Source organism: Pleurodeles waltl, chromosome 5 (genome assembly GCF_031143425.1).
Source record: "Pleurodeles waltl isolate 20211129_DDA chromosome 5, aPleWal1.hap1.20221129, whole genome shotgun sequence".
Lineage (NCBI taxonomy): Eukaryota > Metazoa > Chordata > Amphibia > Caudata > Salamandridae > Pleurodeles > Pleurodeles waltl.
Genome location: NC_090444.1, coordinates 1,385,319,940 through 1,385,340,499, shown reverse-complemented (window position 1 = coordinate 1,385,340,499; position 20,560 = coordinate 1,385,319,940). Strand labels below are relative to the sequence as shown.

At 46.4% G+C, this 20,560-nt stretch overlaps 1 protein-coding gene across 1 annotated transcript in view; it reads left to right on the top strand.

Annotated features, from left to right (window-relative positions):
* MEI4 (meiotic double-stranded break formation protein 4) overlaps nt 1-20,560 on the top strand; it is a 344,734-nt gene that overhangs the window by 228,824 nt on the left and 95,350 nt on the right. Inside the window, exons 6-8 of the mRNA XM_069236621.1 lie at nt 10,045-10,193; nt 15,730-15,891; nt 16,333-16,395. Coding sequence (XP_069092722.1) covers nt 10,045-10,193; nt 15,730-15,891; nt 16,333-16,395 — 374 coding nt within the window. The remainder of the gene's footprint in view (nt 1-10,044; nt 10,194-15,729; nt 15,892-16,332; nt 16,396-20,560) is intronic.

Sequence of the window (20,560 nt, the reverse complement as noted above, 5' to 3'; positions counted from 1 at the left end):
ATACGATGGACTAGATATCCATCACATTTGTGATGGAGTAACCATCTGCCAAACTATAAATCAGGCCCTAAGTCTTTTTCTTGGAGCTTTTCCCTCGATGTTGAGTCCTTTGGTTCCTCGGACGCAGAGTTTGATTCGCTGACCGTGACCTTCTGCAGCTCAGTGCCCTGGTGAACCTCTGCAAGTCTTTGTCCTTGACATTGACGAGGAGGAGCTCCAGAGCTTTTAGCAGGACAGACCAGCACAGTAAGGCTGATTCATGGTACAGTTGCTGCGGCTTGACTCTCAACGTCGAGCCGGTCTGCTTCTGGAGCTTTTCTTTTTAGCAAACTTTATGGAAAGTTTCAAAACATTCAGATCACGTTCCTTGTTGGTTCCTTTAGGAAGAGAAGTGTCCAGAAGCTGCAGCCAAGGGTTCAGAAACTCTGGATTGCATCATGAAGGAGGGGGGGGTCAAGGACTCAATCTCCCACAATGCACCTATGTAGCCCAGGAAATTCCAGATGTAGCTGGCTAGCTGAGGTAGTCCTCTGTTTGTCTGCTGTGGGTGACTTCTTTCAGCTTGTTGCTGCTTAGGGGGTTCACTCCTTTTCCTTGAGTCAGGCATAGCCCTTTGTGGAGCCTTGAGAGTGCAGCAGGTGCAGTCCTTCTGAGTGCATTCCTTCTGTGGTGCATCAAGGGTCAAGCAGAGCAGCCGTTCTTTTTTCCAAGAAGTTTTCTTAGAGGCTCCAGCAGCTCTCTCTTATTTATTCTCCATTTTGGGCAGGCAAGAGATTGAGGACACCCCAACCAGTGGGAGTAAAGTTACCTCCCTCTACTATGACACTTCAAGTGAAGTGTGGCATATGTTTGACCCAGAATGCACTCTTTTGAAAAAAGTCAAAATGGAGAAAGTATCTCCTTGGATTGTATGTCTTGGTAACCCAACCGTGAGGTGTAGCTAACATCTGACTACACTTCTCTTCCAATCCCTCTCCTAATCGAATAAGGGGGGGCTCCCATCTGGCTGGGGTCAACGAAGTAGGGGATGGCATAGATCCTATGATATCCATTCTTTTGCCTTTGAAGTCCAACTTATATCCCCAGCCCCCTTCCTCTCCTCTCCCTCCCTGTTTTCTCCAGGAAGAAAATGTCCTCCCATCAAATGGCTGTATTGTTTCAGACCCAGGCCTCCTCGCACCTACTCAGGTAGCAGCTTGGCTCAGGCTGTAAAAGACTGACCAATCACAAGAGGTTGCTACAGTTTTTCTTAGGTCACTTCAGAATCGTATTATTGAACTAGGCCCTTTTCACAGGGTCATCCCTAAACTTTTTGCCTCCTTTCTCCTATTTTACTTCTGACCTGTTTTCGTGGGCTTTAGGACTCTGGGCACTTTACCACTGCTAACCAGTGCTAAAGTGTATTTGCTTTCTGTGTAAATTGTATTGGTGATTGGTTTATCCACGACTGACATATTTGATTTACTAGTAAATCCCTAGTAAAGTGCACTAGAGGTGCCCAGGGCCTGTAAATCAAATGCTACTAGTGGGCCTGCAGCACTGGTTGTGCCACCCCCATGAGTAGCCCTGCAAACGTGTCTCAGACCTGCCACTGCAGTGCCTGTGTGTGTAGTGTTGAACTGCCAATTCGACCCGGCAAGTGTGCACACTTGCCAGGCCCAAACCGTCCCTTTTTATATATGTTATGCACTCGTAAGGGAGGTCCTAGGTAACCCCTTGGGCAGGGTGCAGTATATGTTAACGGTGGGACATGTACTGATGTGTTTTACATGTCCTAACAGTGAAATACTGCCAAATTCAGTCTTCACTGTAGCAAGGCCTATCTCTCTCATAGGTTAACATAGGGGTTGCCTTTAAATAGTATTAAAGTGCAGATTCACTTTGAGAGCAGATAGAAATATGGAGTTTGGGGTTTCTGAACTCACAATGTTAAACTGCATGTTTTAGTGAAGTTGGTTTTTGGATTATTGGTTTGAAAATGCCACTTTTAGAAAGCAGGCATTTTCTTGCTTCAATCATTCTGTGACTCTGCCTGTTTTTCAATTGCCTCTCTGGGTCAGTTTGACAGTTGGGCTGTTTGTGAATTCCCTGTAGACAGTAAAACAGAGGGAGCTGAGGTGAAGCATGCACATCCTGATGAGCCATCTGTGCTAGAGTGGAGGGAGGAGTGGTCACTTACACCTGAATCGGCTGTGTCTGCCCTCTCACAGTCTTCTACCCCGTCATGTGTGTCTGGGGCCTGGTCTAGCATGGGCAAGGCAGGATCTTCTGAACAACAGGGACTACTTCAAAAGCAGAAAGGGGTATGAATAGTGGACCCAGAACCCGAGACTTTCGATTTCTTCAACATCATTTCTGGAGTCAAGAGGAACCTCTGCCAAGGAGAAGAGCTGAAGAGCTGAGGAGGAGTGCTGCCACTGCCTGTGACTGCTTTGTTTGGGCTATCCTGCAGTTGCTGCTTCTGCCTGTGAAAAGGGACAAAGACTGGACTTTGTGGTATATTCCTGCTTTTGAAGAATCTTCAAGGGCTTGAACTGAGCTTGCTTCCTGTTTTGAAATCTCAGGGCCATCGAAGACTTCCTCTTCACAGAACGCTTTGTGTGAAAATTTTCGACGCACCATCTGCCACGCGGCTGATAAATGACGCACCACCGACTTTGCGGCCAAAATCGACACTCCACCTGCATCGCGGCTGGGAGATCGATGCATCGTGGCTGGAGAGACAACGTGCAACACTCACCCTGCGGCTGCTGATAATGACGCAAACGCAACGCAGCGTGGTTTTCTAACACTGAGCGACCAGATTTTCCACGCTTCGTCCCTGGGCATCAAAGTCAACCCGGCTCTGCGCATATCCAAGGTGCCCTGTCCTGAAATCGACACTATACTCTCTTATGAGGTATAAAAATGAAGCATCACCGAGCCGACCGGAGAAGAAATGACGTGCAGCCTCCCTTTAGAGGAAGGAATCAACGCATTGCTGCCTTTTCGGACACACGGTCGCCCGTGCGCCTTTATTTGTAATGCTAACCAGGTACTTTGGGCAAAATCAACATTTCCATTGTTTTCTATAGATTAAGACCTTTATTCTTTTGAAAATTCATATTTTAACTTGTGTACTTGGAATTTTGATGTTTTTGGTCTTGTTTGATTTAGATAAATATTGCCTATTTTTCTAAACTGGTGTGGTGTCTATTTTGTAGTGCTTTCACTGTATTACTGTGTGTGTTGGTACAAATACTTCACACATTGCTTCTGAAATAAGTCTGACTGCTTGTGCCAGTCTACCAAGTGAGTAAGCCGGGGTAATCTAAGTGTGTCTCCATTGCCCTGACTAGAGTAAGAGTCCTTGTTTGGACAGCAGGTAACCTGACTGCCCACCAAAGACCCCATTATAAAAGAATGTTCTAAAACTACTTTCCTGTAATATTTATAATATCTGACCTCGGCAAGTTGTTGTTTTTTTGTAATCATTATTTTGATACTTTTGATCCACTCAAAAGCTAGATTTTATTAATTTCAACAAAACATTCCTCTGTTAGCCTCTGGGACTAGCAGTACTACAATAGGGAAATGATTTTGGCTGTTTTTCCTTACCAGGGCATATAAAACATATTGGGGGTTATTCTAACTTTGGAGGAGTGTTAATCCGTCCCAAAAGTGACGGTAAAGTGACGGATATACCACCAGCCGTATTACGAGTTCCATAGGATATAATGGACTCGTAATACGGCTGGTGGTAAATCCGTCACTTTTCCGTCACTTTTGGGACGGATTAACACCTCCTCCAAAGTTAGAATAACCCCCATTGTATATTGTCCCTGCTTTTAATAACAAGGCACCCTACCTTAGAGCTCCTAAGACAGAGGAGTGCCATTTGAGGTTTAAAAAGGTAGTTTTGGACTTTGTAAATACTTATAATCCCAAAGTCAATATTGGACACATCTTCTTTTCAAAACGAGCCTGCAAGACAGATCTGCCTTTGCACTTAGGTGCATTAAGTCCACTGGGATCTCTAAACCTACATGCCCCACTATATACTAAGGACTTGCAGGTAGTTTGTCTTGGCCAAATAGAAGTATACCACTTGCCATATACCTTTAGAGGATAGAGCACTGACCCTAGAGTTGGTTAACAGAGCCCAGAGCACTTTTAGAGTCAGTTACACCCACCATCAGTCACAAAATGGGGGTGATCAAGGCAAAAAGGATGACTTTTCTTCAGTGGGAATTACACTAATAATTATTACACATCACATTTCTTATTTTTATGCACAAGGAGATTAACTAGCTTGCCCAGTATCTCAATATGTTGCTGAGGCTAGGATTTAAACCAGGTCCCAAGATCAGCAGCTCCAGCCACCAGGCCACGTATCCTCCCATATAGAAAAAATATTAACAATACCTACATTGAGGTGCACATGTACCCAGTGCAGAACTGTTCTTACACCATTTTGCACAGAGCGAAAGGCAACACCAGTTTTAATTAGTATTTTATAGAACTCTGTTTCTCTTATTCAGGAAAGCATCTTCCTTAGTTGCAGCAAACCTTATCATATACAGTATCAACAATGTGTATCAAAACAGCAATTATACTCTCACTTTTTTTTTTTAAAGGCACATTTTATTGAATTTTCCCAAATTAATCTGACCATGATGACTTGGAGGATAGCGATAATATGGTACAAAATCAAAACAATGAACAATAACCACCACATATAAATCCCCACCCAACCACCTTATACCAATGTCTAATCCATGAAGAGTGTAGAGTGGAGAAAAGGGCCTCTTTTGACATGGTCACTCACTCACCCCACTTTTTGTATGGGTTCTGGTGTAATTTTGAATGAAAGTGCATTAAGTTCCTTCTATCCAGGTCCCCAGTGCCAGATCTCTTCCCTCAAAACTGCACAGCTGTTTTTCCCAATTGACAAAACCTTTAGCACCCACTGTAAATCCCTAGTAAATAGTATCCCTGGTATCTATGGCCTGGGGTACTGAAGGCGGTCCCTAAGGGCTGCAGCACAAATTGTGTCTGCCTAAGGGACCCCTCACAAATCACATGACAGGCTACCATTGCAGGCTGCATGTTTTGGTGGAGAATAAAGTTAAAACAGCCTGTGTGCCATGTCCCCTAAACACTGCATGCAATATATGGAAGTCACCCCTCTAGCAGATCTTGCAGCCCTAAGGCAGGGTGCATTATATTACATGTGAGGGCATAACTGCACAAGCAGATATGCCCTTGCTATGTCTGTCGATTCTCAGACATAGTAATTGACCAGGGAAGCCATTTTAAATGCATTTGCTGGACACAGGTCACTACGAGTTTCCCAACTACATGATGGCTTCTCTGAATATCGGGGTGTTTGGTATGAAACATCTCAGATTAATAAACCCTCACTGATGCCAGTGAGGGAATTATTAGTAACTGCACCTAGAGCGCACCTTAGCAGTGCCCCCTGAAAACCTACCAACTACTAGTGTGTTGATTGACTGGTCATGACCTGTTCATCCACCTGTGACACATTTCTGACTCCCCAAAGTGAGAGCCAGCGCTCTTGAGAGCCAGAGACAAAAACCTGCACTGGGTGGGAGTGTTAGCACCTCACCAAGGCAGGATGAACATTTCAGGACGGGGAGCTTCAAAGGACAAGCCACCTTTGTAATGTGACTTAGGTCTCTCCAGATGGCCTGATCCCACTTTTGATGGCAGAACAGGCAGGAAAATTAGTCAGATTATGAGGTGTGCCCACTTCATGCCAGTCCCACCCCTAATGAATTCTAGCTGGAGTGGACACTGTAGTAAGCAAGACTACAAGTGTAGATGAAGATAAGTTCTTTTATTAAAATATTGACCGCTGCGATGTCGCAGCTGCCGCCTCAACCGTCCTCTCGACTCCCAGTGTCTCGAGCTCTCTGTCTCGAGCTCGGGACGTAACAAACGAGCAAATAACAATTTTTCCATTACCATTGCACATCAAAATAACAGTCTTCAGAAGAAACAATAACAACAAAAGAAATAAAAATAAAATTAAAGATACAAATCATGAAGAAAGATGAAACACAAAATCATAACTCAAATACATGTCACAGAATTAACGGTATCTCAAAGGTTTCACCCTTTGTCTGCTACTCCTGCGTACATAACGTTCAAAAACAACTTTTTCAACATCCGTTGGATTAGTTTCATCAGTAACCGGTTCACTGTGAGATGGTTTGTTCAGGCATTCCATAGAATGATCAGACTTACACATTTTGTAAGGAATTTCCTTGACTTTAACTACCCGGTCAGCATTCCACCAATTCCGCAAATTAACCCTAACAGCATTACCACATACTTTGTCAATTATCATGGGTTCTGAAAATCTCTTTTCTTCTTTCTTCCTGTGAGCAGGAAGTTTGATTCTAATCTTGTCCCCTACTTCAAATTGATGGGGGTAGACCCTCTTTGATGAATCAAAGTATTCCTTCTGCCTCATTTGTGCTCTCCGGACATTATTTCTGACAACATCATCAATTACACTCAAATCACTTCGTTTCACCCACTTAAACATCCAACCAGGACAGATCCTTGAAGATGGTTTCCTTCCGCGCAACAGTTCAAACGGAGAAACACCTGTAGAAGAATGGGGGGGTTGTGCGATAAAACCAAAGCATAGTCCGTACAGAAATTTGAACATTTGACTTGTTAGCAATAGTCCATTGTACACAATTTCCCAATACTCGATTCATGCGCTCTACAAGGCCATTGATTTGAGGATGATATAGTGAACTCTTTATATGTTTGACATCACCTTCTAGTAAAAATTCTTTAAATTCCTGACTAACAAATTGCACACCATTGTCAGAAACAATGGCCGAAGGGAACCCCTCCCGTAGAAATACATCTCTCAGGAATTCAATTACATTTTATGATGAAGGCTCACTTATAAATTTGATTTCAGGCCACTTAGAATAGTAATCAATTAAGACTACAGCAAATCTACATGGACTTGGCAAAGCATAGAAAGGACCAATAAGATCAATTCCCAGCTTTTCCCAAGGCCTAGCGGGTAGTTCAATAGGTTGTAACGGTGGAGTCCTCACCTTGAACCCCTTTTCACAACTGTTGCAGATCACACATTCATCCACACAGACATCAATACATTGGTCCATTCCAGGCCACCAAAACGTTTCACGTAATCTGCGCTTAGTAAGTGTCCTGCCCAAGTGACCCTCATGCGCAGCAGCAACTATTCTTTTCCTCAGGCTCCGGGGGAACAAATCTCTCACCCCTCATCAGAATGTCATCCTCAACTGACATTTCACCTGACACCTTGACAAAGGTTTGGAATTGAATAGGCACATTTCTTTCTCTAGGCCACCCTTCTTTTATAAATTTTACAATCTGAGCCAATACCAAGTCTTTCGCCAATTCCCTCTTCCACTCATTCACTTATTGCACACATATCTTCCAGATCAACAGCTGCTATAAAACAGTTATCAACATCATCTTCATCCTCATCAACACCCGCATCCTCAACCAGTGGAAATCTAGATAGAAAATCTGCTCTAACATTCTTGTTACCTGGAACATAACAGACTTCAAATTCATATTGCAATAATTTTGTGACTAATCTAGAAATGCGAGGTGTTGATTCTCTGATTTTGTCTTTTGTTAAAATAGGAATAAGAGGACTATGATCTGTGCACAACACAAACTTGTTTCCCCAGACATACGGATGAAACTTCCTTATAGCCCACCAACATGCCAACAACTCTTTTTCAATAACAGAAAAGTTTAATTCAGATCCTCTCAAAACTCTTGATGCATATCCGACAGTTTGTTCTGTACCTTCTTTCGCCTGAGTCAACACAGCACCCACACCGAAACTGCTTGCATCAACAGTTATAATACACTGCACGTCTGGATCAAAAGGTTTCAACATTTTAGGCCTAACTAGTTGCGACTTGATCCACTCAAATGCTTCCTGACAATCCTTACTCCAAGCAAAAAAACATTTTTCTTTAAAAAATGTGTCAAAGGTTTAGTATTAGCAACGTAATCACTCATGAACCGTGAATAAAATTCGCACAAACCAACAAAAGACTTCAATCCTGTTTTGTCTGATGGTGGAGAAGCATTCATAATCGCTTTGACTAACCCTGGTTTGGGTTCGATCCCTTGTTCGGAAACAACATGTCCTAAATATTCAACTCTATTACGCAAAAATTGACATTTCTCACTTTTGAGAACCACTCCTTTTTCCTGCATGATTCTTAACACTTTCCTCACAATGTGATCATGTTCCTCTTTGGATACTGCATGGATCAAAACATCATCTTGAAAAACAACTACAGCTTTTATGTCCTTTAACATCTGAGACATTACTTGCTGAAAAACAGCTGCTGCTGAGGCTAACCCAAAAGGCATCCTGCAATACTGAAATGTGCCCAAAGGTGAAACAAAAGCAGTAAGATGTCTTGAGGCTGGATCTAGAACAATCTGATGATATGCCGCAGCTAGATCCAACTTGGAAAACCACCTTGATTCACCAATAGTGGCCAGCATTTCCGTAATATTAGGTAAAGGATGCAAGTCTGCCCAAATATGTTTATTCAAACTGCGCAGATCCACACAGACTCTCAAATCACCATTTTTCTTCCTTACAATAACGAAGGGAGACAACCACAGAGAGGAATCTATAGGTTCAGTGATACCTTTCAAACACAAATCTTTCAACTCCCTTTCCAATTTGTCCGGCACACTGAATGGTACACTCCTAAATTTGTGCTTCACTGAAATGGCTCCCTCCTTTACTTTTATCACATGAGTAAATCCTTCAATGGTGCCCAACGTTTCCGAAAATACCAAAGGAAAATCCTTTATCAGATTGGCTGCATAATCACCTGATTCTACAACAGATACCTGTTCCTTAGTGCCTGGCCTCAAAACCATTTGGAATGAACCTTGATCGAACCAACCTAATATGTTTAGTCCCTTTATCGCCACATAAACCTTGCCAAAAATTCTCCTTCCCTTAAATTCAAGTACATCTTTGAAATAACCAGCCAATTCAATCTTTCTCCCTTCATAGGAGACAGGTGCTCTGTCAGGTGCACAGAGAGTTCTCTCTCCCCAAACCTCCTTGCACAATTCTTGAGTAATCATTGTGATCCGAGCTCCAGAATCCACCAAATGTTTGATTACTTTGTCACCAACACCAATTTCAACGTAAGGATCCACACACCTAGTAGGATCTCCAGTCACTATCTGATCCTCTGGGACAATCATCACCATGACTCTGAATTCTTCTTGGATTCTATCTACATCACTATCATCTACTTCTGTAACATACGCTACCCCTGAACCATTTGGAAGCTTCCCTGAACCCTGTTGATAACCAACACTCATTGTGCCACTCTGACACACTTTGGCAAAGTGCCCAACTTTGTTGCACTTCCTGCATGTGGCATTCTTAGCAGGACATCCTCTGCCACTCTTAATATGGTTCAGATTACCACACCGAAAACAAATGTTGCTTTGCTTAAAAAATGGTTTGGAAAAAGTCTTGGTTGATTTTAACATTCTTCCATCCTGAGAATTCACCAATCCTATATTTTCTGTCGTTCTGGATTCCAGTTCCTTCACAGACACTTTAGACGTCTCAATGCTCTTTGCCAGTTGTAATGTCTCATCCAGTGACGGATTGCTCAAGGAAAGAAGTTTTTGTTGGATAGTCTTGTCTGTGCATTTAGCAATTAATTGGTCCCTGACCAGCTGGTCACTAAACGCCTGAAATTGACAATCAGCTGCAAGTTTTCTCAGAGCTGACACAAAGGTATCCACGTCTTCACCAGGATTTTGTTCTCTTTTGAAAAACTTGTGTCTAATAACGACTAAACTGGGTTGTATGTCAAACCTTAGTTCCAATTTTTTTACCATTTCGGCATACTCATCAATCTCGTCTCCTTCTTCCAATACCAAAGCAGGAAGATATTTAAAAACGGATCTCCCTTCAAATCCTAGGGAATGCAGTAAAATATTTTTTTTTCCTTTCAGGACGGAAGCGTGCTGCACCAATTGCTCCTAAATACATTTCAAATGCATCAAACCAATTTTTCCATGGAATTGGAGGGTTACCCGGTGTTTCCCAAAAAAATGGAGGGGGATTCACAGAATGCATTCTTAAAGCAGTTCAAGTGCAGAAGGTAAGTAATATCACAGGGTGTATGACGCAGAAGAAAATGAAGGCTGACAAAAACCCAGCAACAATTTTTACTTAACCTTCTTTACTTTTACGTCTGTATCAATATAAGAGCCACAGCAGATCACAAACAAAAAGCGCTCATGGTTCCTTATAATATAAGAAGCTAAGAAGTTAAAATAAACTGTCAAAATTATTTTTCCTCTTAAAATCAAGGTGCAGTACCTCTTAGTCCCATGAGATGGCAGTGTTGAACAAAAAAACCAAAGTAACTGCTTCAGCTTCTTCTTGAAAACAAAAATAGGTAACCAATCATGAGCTTAGATTGACGTTACCAATATTACTTCCTGCTTGATTTCGACAATGAAAATGGGTCCGATGCAGCGGTCTACTCGTCGCCAGAAATACTTGTAGTAAGCAAGGCTACAAGTGTAGATGAAGATAAGTTATTTTATTTAGATATTGACCGCTGCGATGTCGCAGCTGCCGCCTCAACCGTCCTCTCGACTCCCAGTGTCTCGAGCTCTCTGTCTTGAGCTCGGGACGTAAGACGGGAGTCGCGAGGACGTGGCACACCACACACTGCTTTTTAAATTCCTCCATCTTGTTTGGCAGGAATTAGGCCACTAGGGTTAGGTTATGCCCACTTCCCCGTAGAAGTTGTCACCCTCAGGGTGGGCAACCCATTAGCTACTACTTGGCACTCCCTGTATCATCCGTAAATTAAGTATTTAGGTGGCACCAGGAACTGTAGAACTCAGATCCTGATGACCTACGAAGAAAAGGACAAAAAGGAGTCACACCTGCAAAAGAGGAAAGGAAGAAGCAGCTGTCTTGGTACCAGCCCCACCGGTCTGCCTGCTGACCTTAACGGACTCTGCCAAAAAAGAATACTCGTCCTGCAGCTAACCTTCCCAAGAAACCCATGAGGACTGCCTGCCTTCCACAAAGACTCTGACTCCTGTGAGCAACAGATCTGCTTTGCAACAAAGTTTCAAGAAAGGACTGCAGCCTTCAGAACAGCAAAGACCTGACACATGAAGTGACCTCTACAGCAACGTCAGTGACCCAAGGTGAAGCCAACCAGCAGTGCCAGTAAGGTTCCCCAGCTGTTCAGAGTCCAAGCCCACCCAGGTTTCACCCCTCTTGGACTCTCCCAAGTTGCTTGCAGTCCCCTCTTTCCGCAGCCTTGTGGTGAGAGAAAACCCAACACCTCCAGCAACCACTGCACCCTTCGCCCATTGACCGAATCTGAGGGGGTTCACTGGTGCCAGCGAAGTCCCCTGGCTCACCTGAGCTTGAGTCCACCCTGATTTTACCCCTGCCGGACTCCCCAACGACGCCTGCAGCTTCAGCACACAGGACCTCATGTCCGTAGTGCTCCCAAACAGAGAAACCCAATGCCTAAGGAGACCCCTGCATCTGTTGCCCCTGGGCCCTGAAGAAAAGGAGCAAAGGTGCACCTATGTCGACAAGCACCCAAGTCAACCACTTACCTAGTTTTTGTTCCCGACTGGCTTCCTAGCCAGAGCCTGCAGCCTGTCTTTATGATCCCATGGAAAACCATTGGGCACTCAATGCCTTGCTACACCCCTGCACCCGTCGCCCTGGTGGCTGCCCGGAGTGATTTGCTGGTGTGGTTCTGATCAGTGCCCATTACTGTATGAAAGTACCATCTTGCTGGCATGTTACCCCCATTTTTACTGTGTGTATGTTTTGTTTTTGCCTATGTGTCACTGGGATCCTGCTAGCCAGGACCCCAGTGCTCATACAGTGTGCCCAGTATGTGTTCCCTGTGTGGGGCCTAACTGTATCACTGAGGCTCTGCTAACCAGAACCTCAGTGTTTATGCTCTCTCTGCTTTTAAAATTGTCACTACAGGCTAGTGACTAATTTTACCAATTCTGATTGGCACACTGGAACACCCTTATAATTCCTTAGTATATGGTACCTAGGTACCCAGGGTATTGGGGTTCCAGGAGATCCCTATGGGCTGCAGCATTTCTTTTGCCCCCCATAGGGAGCTCAGACAAATCTTACACAGGCCTGCCACTGCAGCCTGAGTGAAATAATGTCCACGTTATTTCACAGCTATTTTACACTGCACTTAAGTAACTTATAAGTCACCTATATGTCTAACCTTCACTTAGTGAAGGTTAGGTGCAAGGTTACTTAGTGTGTGGGCACCCTGGCACTAGCCAAGGTGCCCCCACATTGTTCGGGGCAATTTCCCCGGACTTTGTAAGTGCAGGGACACCATTACATTTGTGCACTACATATAGGTCAATACCTATCTGTAGCTTCACCATGGTAACTCCGAACATGGCCATGTAACATGTCTAGGATCATGGAATTGTCACCCCAATACCATTCTGGTATTGAGGGTACAATTCCATGCATCCCCGGGGCTCCAGCATAGAGCCCGGGTACTGCCAAACTAACTTTCTGGTGTTTTCTCTGCAGCTACCGCTGCTGCCAACCCTCAGACAGGTTTCTGCCCCACTGGGGCCTGGGCAGCCCAGTCCCAGGAAGGCAGAACAAAGGATTTCCTCTGAGAGAGGGTGTTACACCCTCTCCCTTTGGAAATAGGTGTGAAGGGCCTGAGAGGAGTAGCCTCTCCTGGCCTCTGGAAATGCTTTGAAGGACACAGATGGTGCCCTCCTTGCATAAGCCAGTCTACACCGGTTTAGGGATCCCCCCAGCCCTGCTCTGGCGTGAAACTGGACAAAGAAAAGGGGAGTGACAACTCCCCTGACCAGCACCTCCCAGGGGAGGTGCCCAGAGCTCCTCCAGTGTGTCCCAGACGGTGTGAGGACACAGTGAACAGCTCTGAGTGGCCAGTGCCAGCAGCTGACGTCAGAGACCCCTCCTGATAGGTGCTTACCTTTCTCTGTAGCCAATCCTCCTCTGAGGGCTATTTAGGGTCTCTCCTGTGGGTATCTTACCAGATAACGAATGCAAGAGCTCATCAGAGTTCCTCTGCACTTCCCTCTTCGACTTCTGCCAAAGATCGACCCCTGACTGTTCCAGGACACCTGCAAAACCATAACAAAGTAGCAAGAAGCCTACCAGCAACATTGTAGCGCCTCATCCTGCCGGTTTTCTCGACTGTTTCCTGATGGTGCATGCTCTGAGGGCTGTCTGCCTTCACCCTGCACTGGAAAACACGAAGAAATCTCCAGTGGGCCGACGGAATCTTCCCCTCGCCAACACAGGCACCAAAATTCTGCATCACCGGTCCTCTGGGTCCCCTCTCATCTTGACAAGTGTGGTCCCTGGAACACAGGAGCTGGATCCAAGTGTCTTCAACAGTCCAGTGGCCCTTCTGTCCAAATTTGTTGGAGGTAAGTCCTTGCCTCCCCACACCAGACAGTAATCCTGTGTACTTCGTGAACTGCAGCTGCTCGGGCTTCTGTGCACTTTTGCAAGACTTCCTTTGTGTACAGCCTAGCCCAGGTCCCCAGCACTCCGTCCTGCACTGCCCAACTCGCTGAGTTGGACTCCGACGTCGTTGGACCCTCCTTTGTGACTCTGAGTTGACCGCTGTCCTCAGATATTCTAAGTGCCTGTTCAGGTGCTTCTGCGGGTGCTGCCTGCTTCTGCGTGGGCTCTCCGTGTTGCTGAGCGCCCCCTCTGTCTCCTCCTCCAAGGGGCGACATCCTGGTCCTTCCTGGGCCCTGGCAGCACCCATAATCCTCAACCGCGACTCTTGCAGCTAGCAAGGCTTGTTTACGGTCTTTCTGCATCCTCCAGCACGCAGTGGGACATCTTCTGACCAAAGGAGAAGTTCCTGGCACCTTCCGTTGTTGCAGAATCTTCGGCTTCCTCCACCCGGAAGCAACCCTTTTGCACCTTCCTCCGGGGTTTAGTGGGCTCCTGCTCCCCCTGGACACTTGCGTGACTCTTGGACTTGGTCCCCTTCCTTTACAGGTCCTCAGGTCCAGGAATCCGTCTTCAGTGTTTTGAAGTCAGTTTTTGTCCTTGCAGAATCCCCTATCTCGATTAGGCGCTACAGTGTCGCTGATAGTCTTCTTGCTACTTTGTTGCAGTTTTGCAGGCGTCCTGGAGCAGTCAGCGGTCCATCCTTGGCAGAAGTTGAAGAGAGAGGTGCAGAGGAACTCTGGTGAATTCTTGCAATTCGTTATCTGAGGAAAAGCCCACAGGAGAGACCCTAAATAGCCCTCAGAAGAGTCAGATAAGCACCTATCAGGAGGGGTCTCTGACGTCACCTACTGGCACTGGCCACTAAGAGGCCTCCATTGTGCCCTCACACCTCTGGATTCAAGGTGGCAGAGGTCTGGGACACACTGGAGGAGCTCTGGGCACCACCCCTGGGGTGGTGATGGACAGGGGAGTGGTACCTCCCCTTTCCTTTGTCTTGTTTCGCACCAGAGCAGGGACTGAGTGTTCCCTGAATCGGTGTAGACTGGCTTATGCAAGATGAGCACCATCTGTGCCCTTTAAAGCACTTACAGAGGCTGGGGAAGGCTACTCCTCCCCAGCCTTGAACACCTATTTCCAAAGGGAGAGGGTGTAACACCCTCTCTCAGAGGAAATCCTTTGTTCTGCCTTCCTGGGACTGGGCTGCCCAGACTCCAGGAGGACAGAACCCTTTCTGTGGGGTGGTAGCAGCGGTAGCTGCAGAGAAAACCCCAGAAAGCTGGTTTGGCAGTAGCCGGGGTCCATATTGGAGCCCTGGGCATACATGGGATTGGCACCCCAATACCAGATTTGGCATGGGGGGGGACAATTCCATGATCTTAGACATGTTACATGGCCATATTCGTAGTTACCATTGTGAAGCTACATACAGGTATTGACCTATATGTAGTGCACACGTGTAATGGTGTCCCCGCACTCACAAAGTCTGGGGAAATTGCCCTGAACTATGTGGAGGCAACTTGGCTAGTGCCAGGGTGCCCTCACACTTAGTAACTTTTCAACTAACCTTCACTAAGTAACGGTTAGACATATAGGTGACTTATAAGTTACTTAAGTGCAGTGAAAATGGCTGTGAAATAACATGTGCGTTATTTCACTCAGGCTGCAGTGGCGGTCCTGTGTAAGATTTGTCTGAGCTCCCTATGGGTGGCAAAAGAAATGCTGCAGCCCATAGGGATCTCCTAGAACCCCAATACCCTGGGTACCTAGGTACCATATACTAAGGAATTATAAGGGTGTTCCAGTGTGCCAATTAAAATTGTAAAAATGGTCACTAGCCCATAGTGACAATTTTAAAGGCAGAGAGAACATAAGCACTGAGGTTCAGATTAGCAGAGCCTCAGTGACACAGTTAGGCACTATACAGGTATACACATACAGGCCACAAACTATGAGAACTGGGGCCCCTGCTAGCAGGATCCCAGTGAGACAGTAAAAACACAATGACAGATACTCACAAATAGGCCAAAAGTGGAGGTAACAATGCTAGAAAGAGGCTACCTTCTCACTACCTGGACCTGGTATAAGGTGTAAGTACCTTTGGTACCCACTACACACCAGGCCAGCCTTCTATAGACACCCTTTCTTACCAACCGCAGACCGACTGCAAGCAAGTCTTACATCAGTCTGCTGAGCTCTTCTCTCTGACCCCGGGTCAGATTACCAGGTGTACACATGATGTGGATACTGGGAATAACTTGCCTGTCAAGATCAAAATCTGTAGACGGTCTGATCATGTCAAGGAGCTCATCAAAGCTGAGGTAAGCAAGATGCTGAAATTGGGAGTCACTGAGCACTCTGAGACCCCCTGGGCCAGCCCAGTTGTTCTAGTCTTCAGGTCTCATTCCTGTGGTGGAAATAAATAAATGAGGTTGTGTGTGGATTATAGGGTTCGTAGTGCTGTGAACATAACAGATTCCCACCCAAATCCTAGGGCTGATGGACTTATTGTCAGGTTAGGGGCTGCCACATATCTCAGTACTTTTGATCTAACATCATAGTTACTGGCAGATAGGAGCAAAATAAAAATAAAATCAGCTTTATCTTCTCCTGATGGGCATTATCAGTTCACTGGTATGCCCTTTGGACTAAAGAATGCACCTGCCACCTTCCAAAGGTTGGTGAACAAAGTCCTTGCTGGTTTAGAATCCTTTAGTGGAGCTTATCTTGATGATATTGCTGTCTTTAGCTGTTCCTGGCAGGAACACCTGATCCACATTGGAAAGGTCCTTGAAGCTCTGCGAAAGGCAGGCTTCACTATCAAGGCAAGCAAGTGCAGATAGGGCAGGGCTAGGTTGCATACCTGGGTCACTTTTTAGCTGGAGGACAAGTTCAACCACTACAAGCCAAGATCCCGACAATTCTGGACTGGGTAGCTCTAACAACCCATACTCAAGTCAGGGCATTCCGTGGCTTGACTGGGTATTACACGAGGTTTGTGAAAAGAAATGCACCATTGTGGCCCCTCTCACAGAACTGACCTCCAAGAAAATGGCAAAATAGTAAACTGAACCGCAAGGTGTCAAAAGGCCTTTGGCACCCTGAAAGAAGCAGTGTGTTCAGCACCCGTTCTTAAAGCTACAAATTATACAACACAGTTCATAGTGCAGGCAGAAGCCTCTGAGCATGGGAAAGGAGCAGTCCTGTCCCAAATCAATGATGATGGCCACGACCAGCCTGTTTTTTTTAGAAGGAAGTTACTCTCCAGAGAGCAGCGTTGTGGTGCCATTGAGACGGAAGCCTTTGCTGTGGTTTGGTCCCTGAAGAAGCTGAGACCATACCCGTTTGATTCTCACTTCCTAGTTCAACCTGACCACAGGCCTTTAAGATGGCTAATGCAAATGAAAGGTAAAAAAAAAAAAAAATTGTTAAGCAGGTCCATCTCCATACAGGGAATGGACTTTACAGCGGAACACAGACCTGGGACTGACCATGCCAATGCAGATGGCCTTTCCAGGGTCTTTCCCTTAGAAGATGAAGACTCTCCTGGGAAGGGCTAGTTTCATCCTCTTTAGTTTGGGAAGGGGTCATGTCATCTTTTTACATGGTCACCCGACCACTTTTTGCCTGGTTTCTTGTGTAATTTAGACTGAAAGTGCATTGGTTCCTGCTAACCAGGTCCCCAGTGCAAGATCCCCCAAAACTGCAGTCATTTTTCCCAATTGGCAAAATAAATTGGCAGCCCATTCTATCTAATGTTATCATCATTATTTGTGACCAATTGTCTGCGTGATTGTTGAAGAGTTACCAAGAGGCTTTTAGGAATATCTAATTTTGTTAAGGTTTCCCACGGCTGGTTGTGGTCCACCAAATTAAAAGACATGCAGAAATATACAAAAACAGCACAAATTGATTGAATGACCGTCTTTGACCTTGTTTTACAGGTATTATATTATTTATGTCTGACCATTCTTTCAACAAGCTCAGGATAATAGTGAAAATATTTTGCACCTACTTCTAATAGATTAATTGATCTGTAATTTTCTGACAAAGAAGCATAACCTTTTTGTGAATTGGTCTTATAATTGCTCCCCTCCAAGTATCTGGGAACAAACTAGCGTGTAAAATTCTGTGAAACACTAGATAATATAATTTGACCACCTATCCACATTAGTTTTAATTACGATCACTGACAAGTTATCAGGTCCAGTTGCTCTTGTTAAGTTTAGTGACAATATTGTTGCCCTGACAGTCGTAAGGCAAAATTGAGCTATCACTGCTACATCTACTAAGAACCTTTCAACACAAGGGTCTCGCCATTCCTGTTACAATATATTTCCTCTTGATAGGTTACCCATGCATCCCTAATAACCACGGACTGCATTTTTCCTACTTCCTTCCCCGTCCCTTGCTGTACAAGATGCCAGGATTTGTTTTATGTTTTATATTTCTGTCACTTTACACATGTTGTTCCAGCACTTCTCATAGTGCTCTTGTTTCTTTTTATTTTAACATGGTTTTACACCTTATACTTTCCTTTGGCTACTAGCAGGTCAGTTTTTATCTCTTGGTTGTCTTGTTTTCTTCAGCCCTCTCCCCCATATTTGTATCTGTCTTTTTAAATGTGTACATTCCTCAACAAATCAAATCACATCAAATCATTAACATTTATAAAGTGCGCTACTCACCCGTGCAGGTCTCAAGGCGCTAGGGGGAAGGGGGGTTACTGCTGCTCGAAAAGCCAGGTCTTGAGGAGTCTCCGGAATGCGGAGTGGTCCTGGGTGGTCCTGAGGCTGGTGGGGAGGGTGTTCCAGGTCTTGGCTGCCAGGTAGGAGAAAGACCTCCCACCCGCCGTGGAGCGGCAGATGCGAGGGACGGCAGCGAGCGCGAGGCCGGTGGAACGGAGGAGACGGGTGGGGGCGTAGAAGCTGAGGTGTCGGTTGAGGTATTCAGGTCCCTTGTCGTGGAGGGCTTTGTGTGTGTGGGTGAGAAGTCGGAAGGAGATCATTTTGCTGACTGGGAGCCAATGCAGGTGTCTCAGGGGTGCGGAGATGTGGCTGTTGCGGGGTACGTCGAGGATGAGGCGGGCGGAGGCGTTTTGAATATGTTGCAGACGTTTTTGGAGTTTTGCAGTGGTCCCAGCATAAAGGGTGTTGCCGTAGTCCAGGCAGCTAGTGACTAGGGCGTGGGTCACGGTTTTTCTGGTGTCCGTTGGGATCCAGCGGAAGATCTTGCGGAGCATGCTGAGGGTGAGGAAGCAGGAGGAGGACACGGTGTTGACTTGTTTGGTCATGGTGAGAAGAGGGTTCAAGATGAAGCAGAGGTTGCGGGCGTGGTCTGAGGGGGTCGGTGCGGTGCCAAGGGCCGTGGGCCACCGGGAGTCGTCCCATGCGGTCGGGGTGTTGCCGAGGATGAGAACTTCCGTTTTGTAAGAGTTCAGTTTTAGACGGCTGAGCCTCATCCAATCTGCGACGTCCTTCATGCCATGTTGTAGGTTGGTCTTAGCGCTGGCGGGGTCATTGGTGAGGGAAAGTATAAGTTGAGTGTCGTCGGCGTAGGAGGTGATGATGATGTTGTGCTTGCGTACGATGTCGGCGAGGGGGCTCATGTAGACATTGAAGAGTGTCGGGCTGAGCGAGGAGCCTTGAGGGACGCCGCAGATGATCTCTGTGGGGTCTGAGCGAAAAGGTGGGAGGTAGACTCTTTGAGAGCGGTTGGAGAGGAAGGAGGCGATCCAGTCCAGGGCCTGGCCTTGGATCCCGGTGGAGCAGAGGTGGGTTATTAGGGTGCGGTGACAGACTGTGTCGAAGGCAGCCGAGAGGTCGAGGAGGATGAGGGCGACTGTTTCACCGTTGTCCATCAGGGTTCTGATGTCGTCTGTGACTGAGATGAGGGCGGTTTCAGTGCTGTGGTTGGTTCAGAATCCGGATTGTGAAGGGTCGAGAAGGTTGTTGTCTTCCAGGAAGTTGGTAAGCTGTTTGTTGACGGTCTTCTCTATTACCTTGGCAGGGAAGGGGAGGAGCGAGATGGGGCGGAAGTTCTTCAGGTCGCTTGGGTCAGCCGTAGGTTTCTTTAGTAGGGCGTTGACTTCGGCGTGTTTCCAGCTTTCAGGGAAGGTAGCAGATGAAAATGAGGAGTTGATGATGGTCTGGAGGTGCGGGGCGATGATGTCGTCGGCTTTATTGAAGTTGAAGTGAGGGCAGGGGTCCGAGGGGGTGCCGGAGTGGATAGAGTTCATGGTGGTTTTGGTCTCTTCAGCGTTGAGGGTGATGGCAGGGGGTGTGGGTTCGGTGTTGCTTGGCTGGGTCTGGTGTCCGAAGCTGTCGTAGAGGTCGGTGATCTTGCGATGGAAGAAGGAGGCGAGGGAGTTGCACAGGTCTTGTGAGGGCGTGATGGCATTGGCGTTGGGGTTGGAGAACTCTTTAACGATGCTGAAGAGTTCTCTGCTGTTGTGGCTGTTTTTGTCCAGTCTGTCGGTGAAGAAATTCCTTTTGGCTGTGCGGATCAGGTGGTGGTGTTCGCGGGTTGCGTTCTTGAGGGCGGTCATGTTGTCAGCGGTGTGGTCCTTGCGCCAGGCTTTCTCGAGGACGCGACAGGTTTTCTTTGATTCCTTAAGGGTGTCAGAGAGGTTTTTTGGTGATGGCCTGTCGATGCGTGCGTCTGAGGGGAGCAAGGTTGTCTGCGCAGTTGGTGATCCAGTTCGTGAGGCTGAGGGCTGCGTCGTTGGGGTCGGTGGTGAGGGTAGGTTGGTTGACGGTGAGCGCAGAGAAGAGGTGTTCTTCGGGGATTTTGTTCCACTGTCGACGAGGGATGGGTTGAGTGCGGAGGTGGCGGGTCTCGCGTGGGAATGTTAAGTGGACACAGCTGTGGTCGGTCCAGTGTAGAGCGGAGGCGTGGCTGAAGGAGACGTGTTTGCTGGCGGAGAAGATGGGGTCAAGCGTGTGTCCGGCGATATGGGTGGGGGTGTTCACCAGTTGCTTGAGGCCGAGG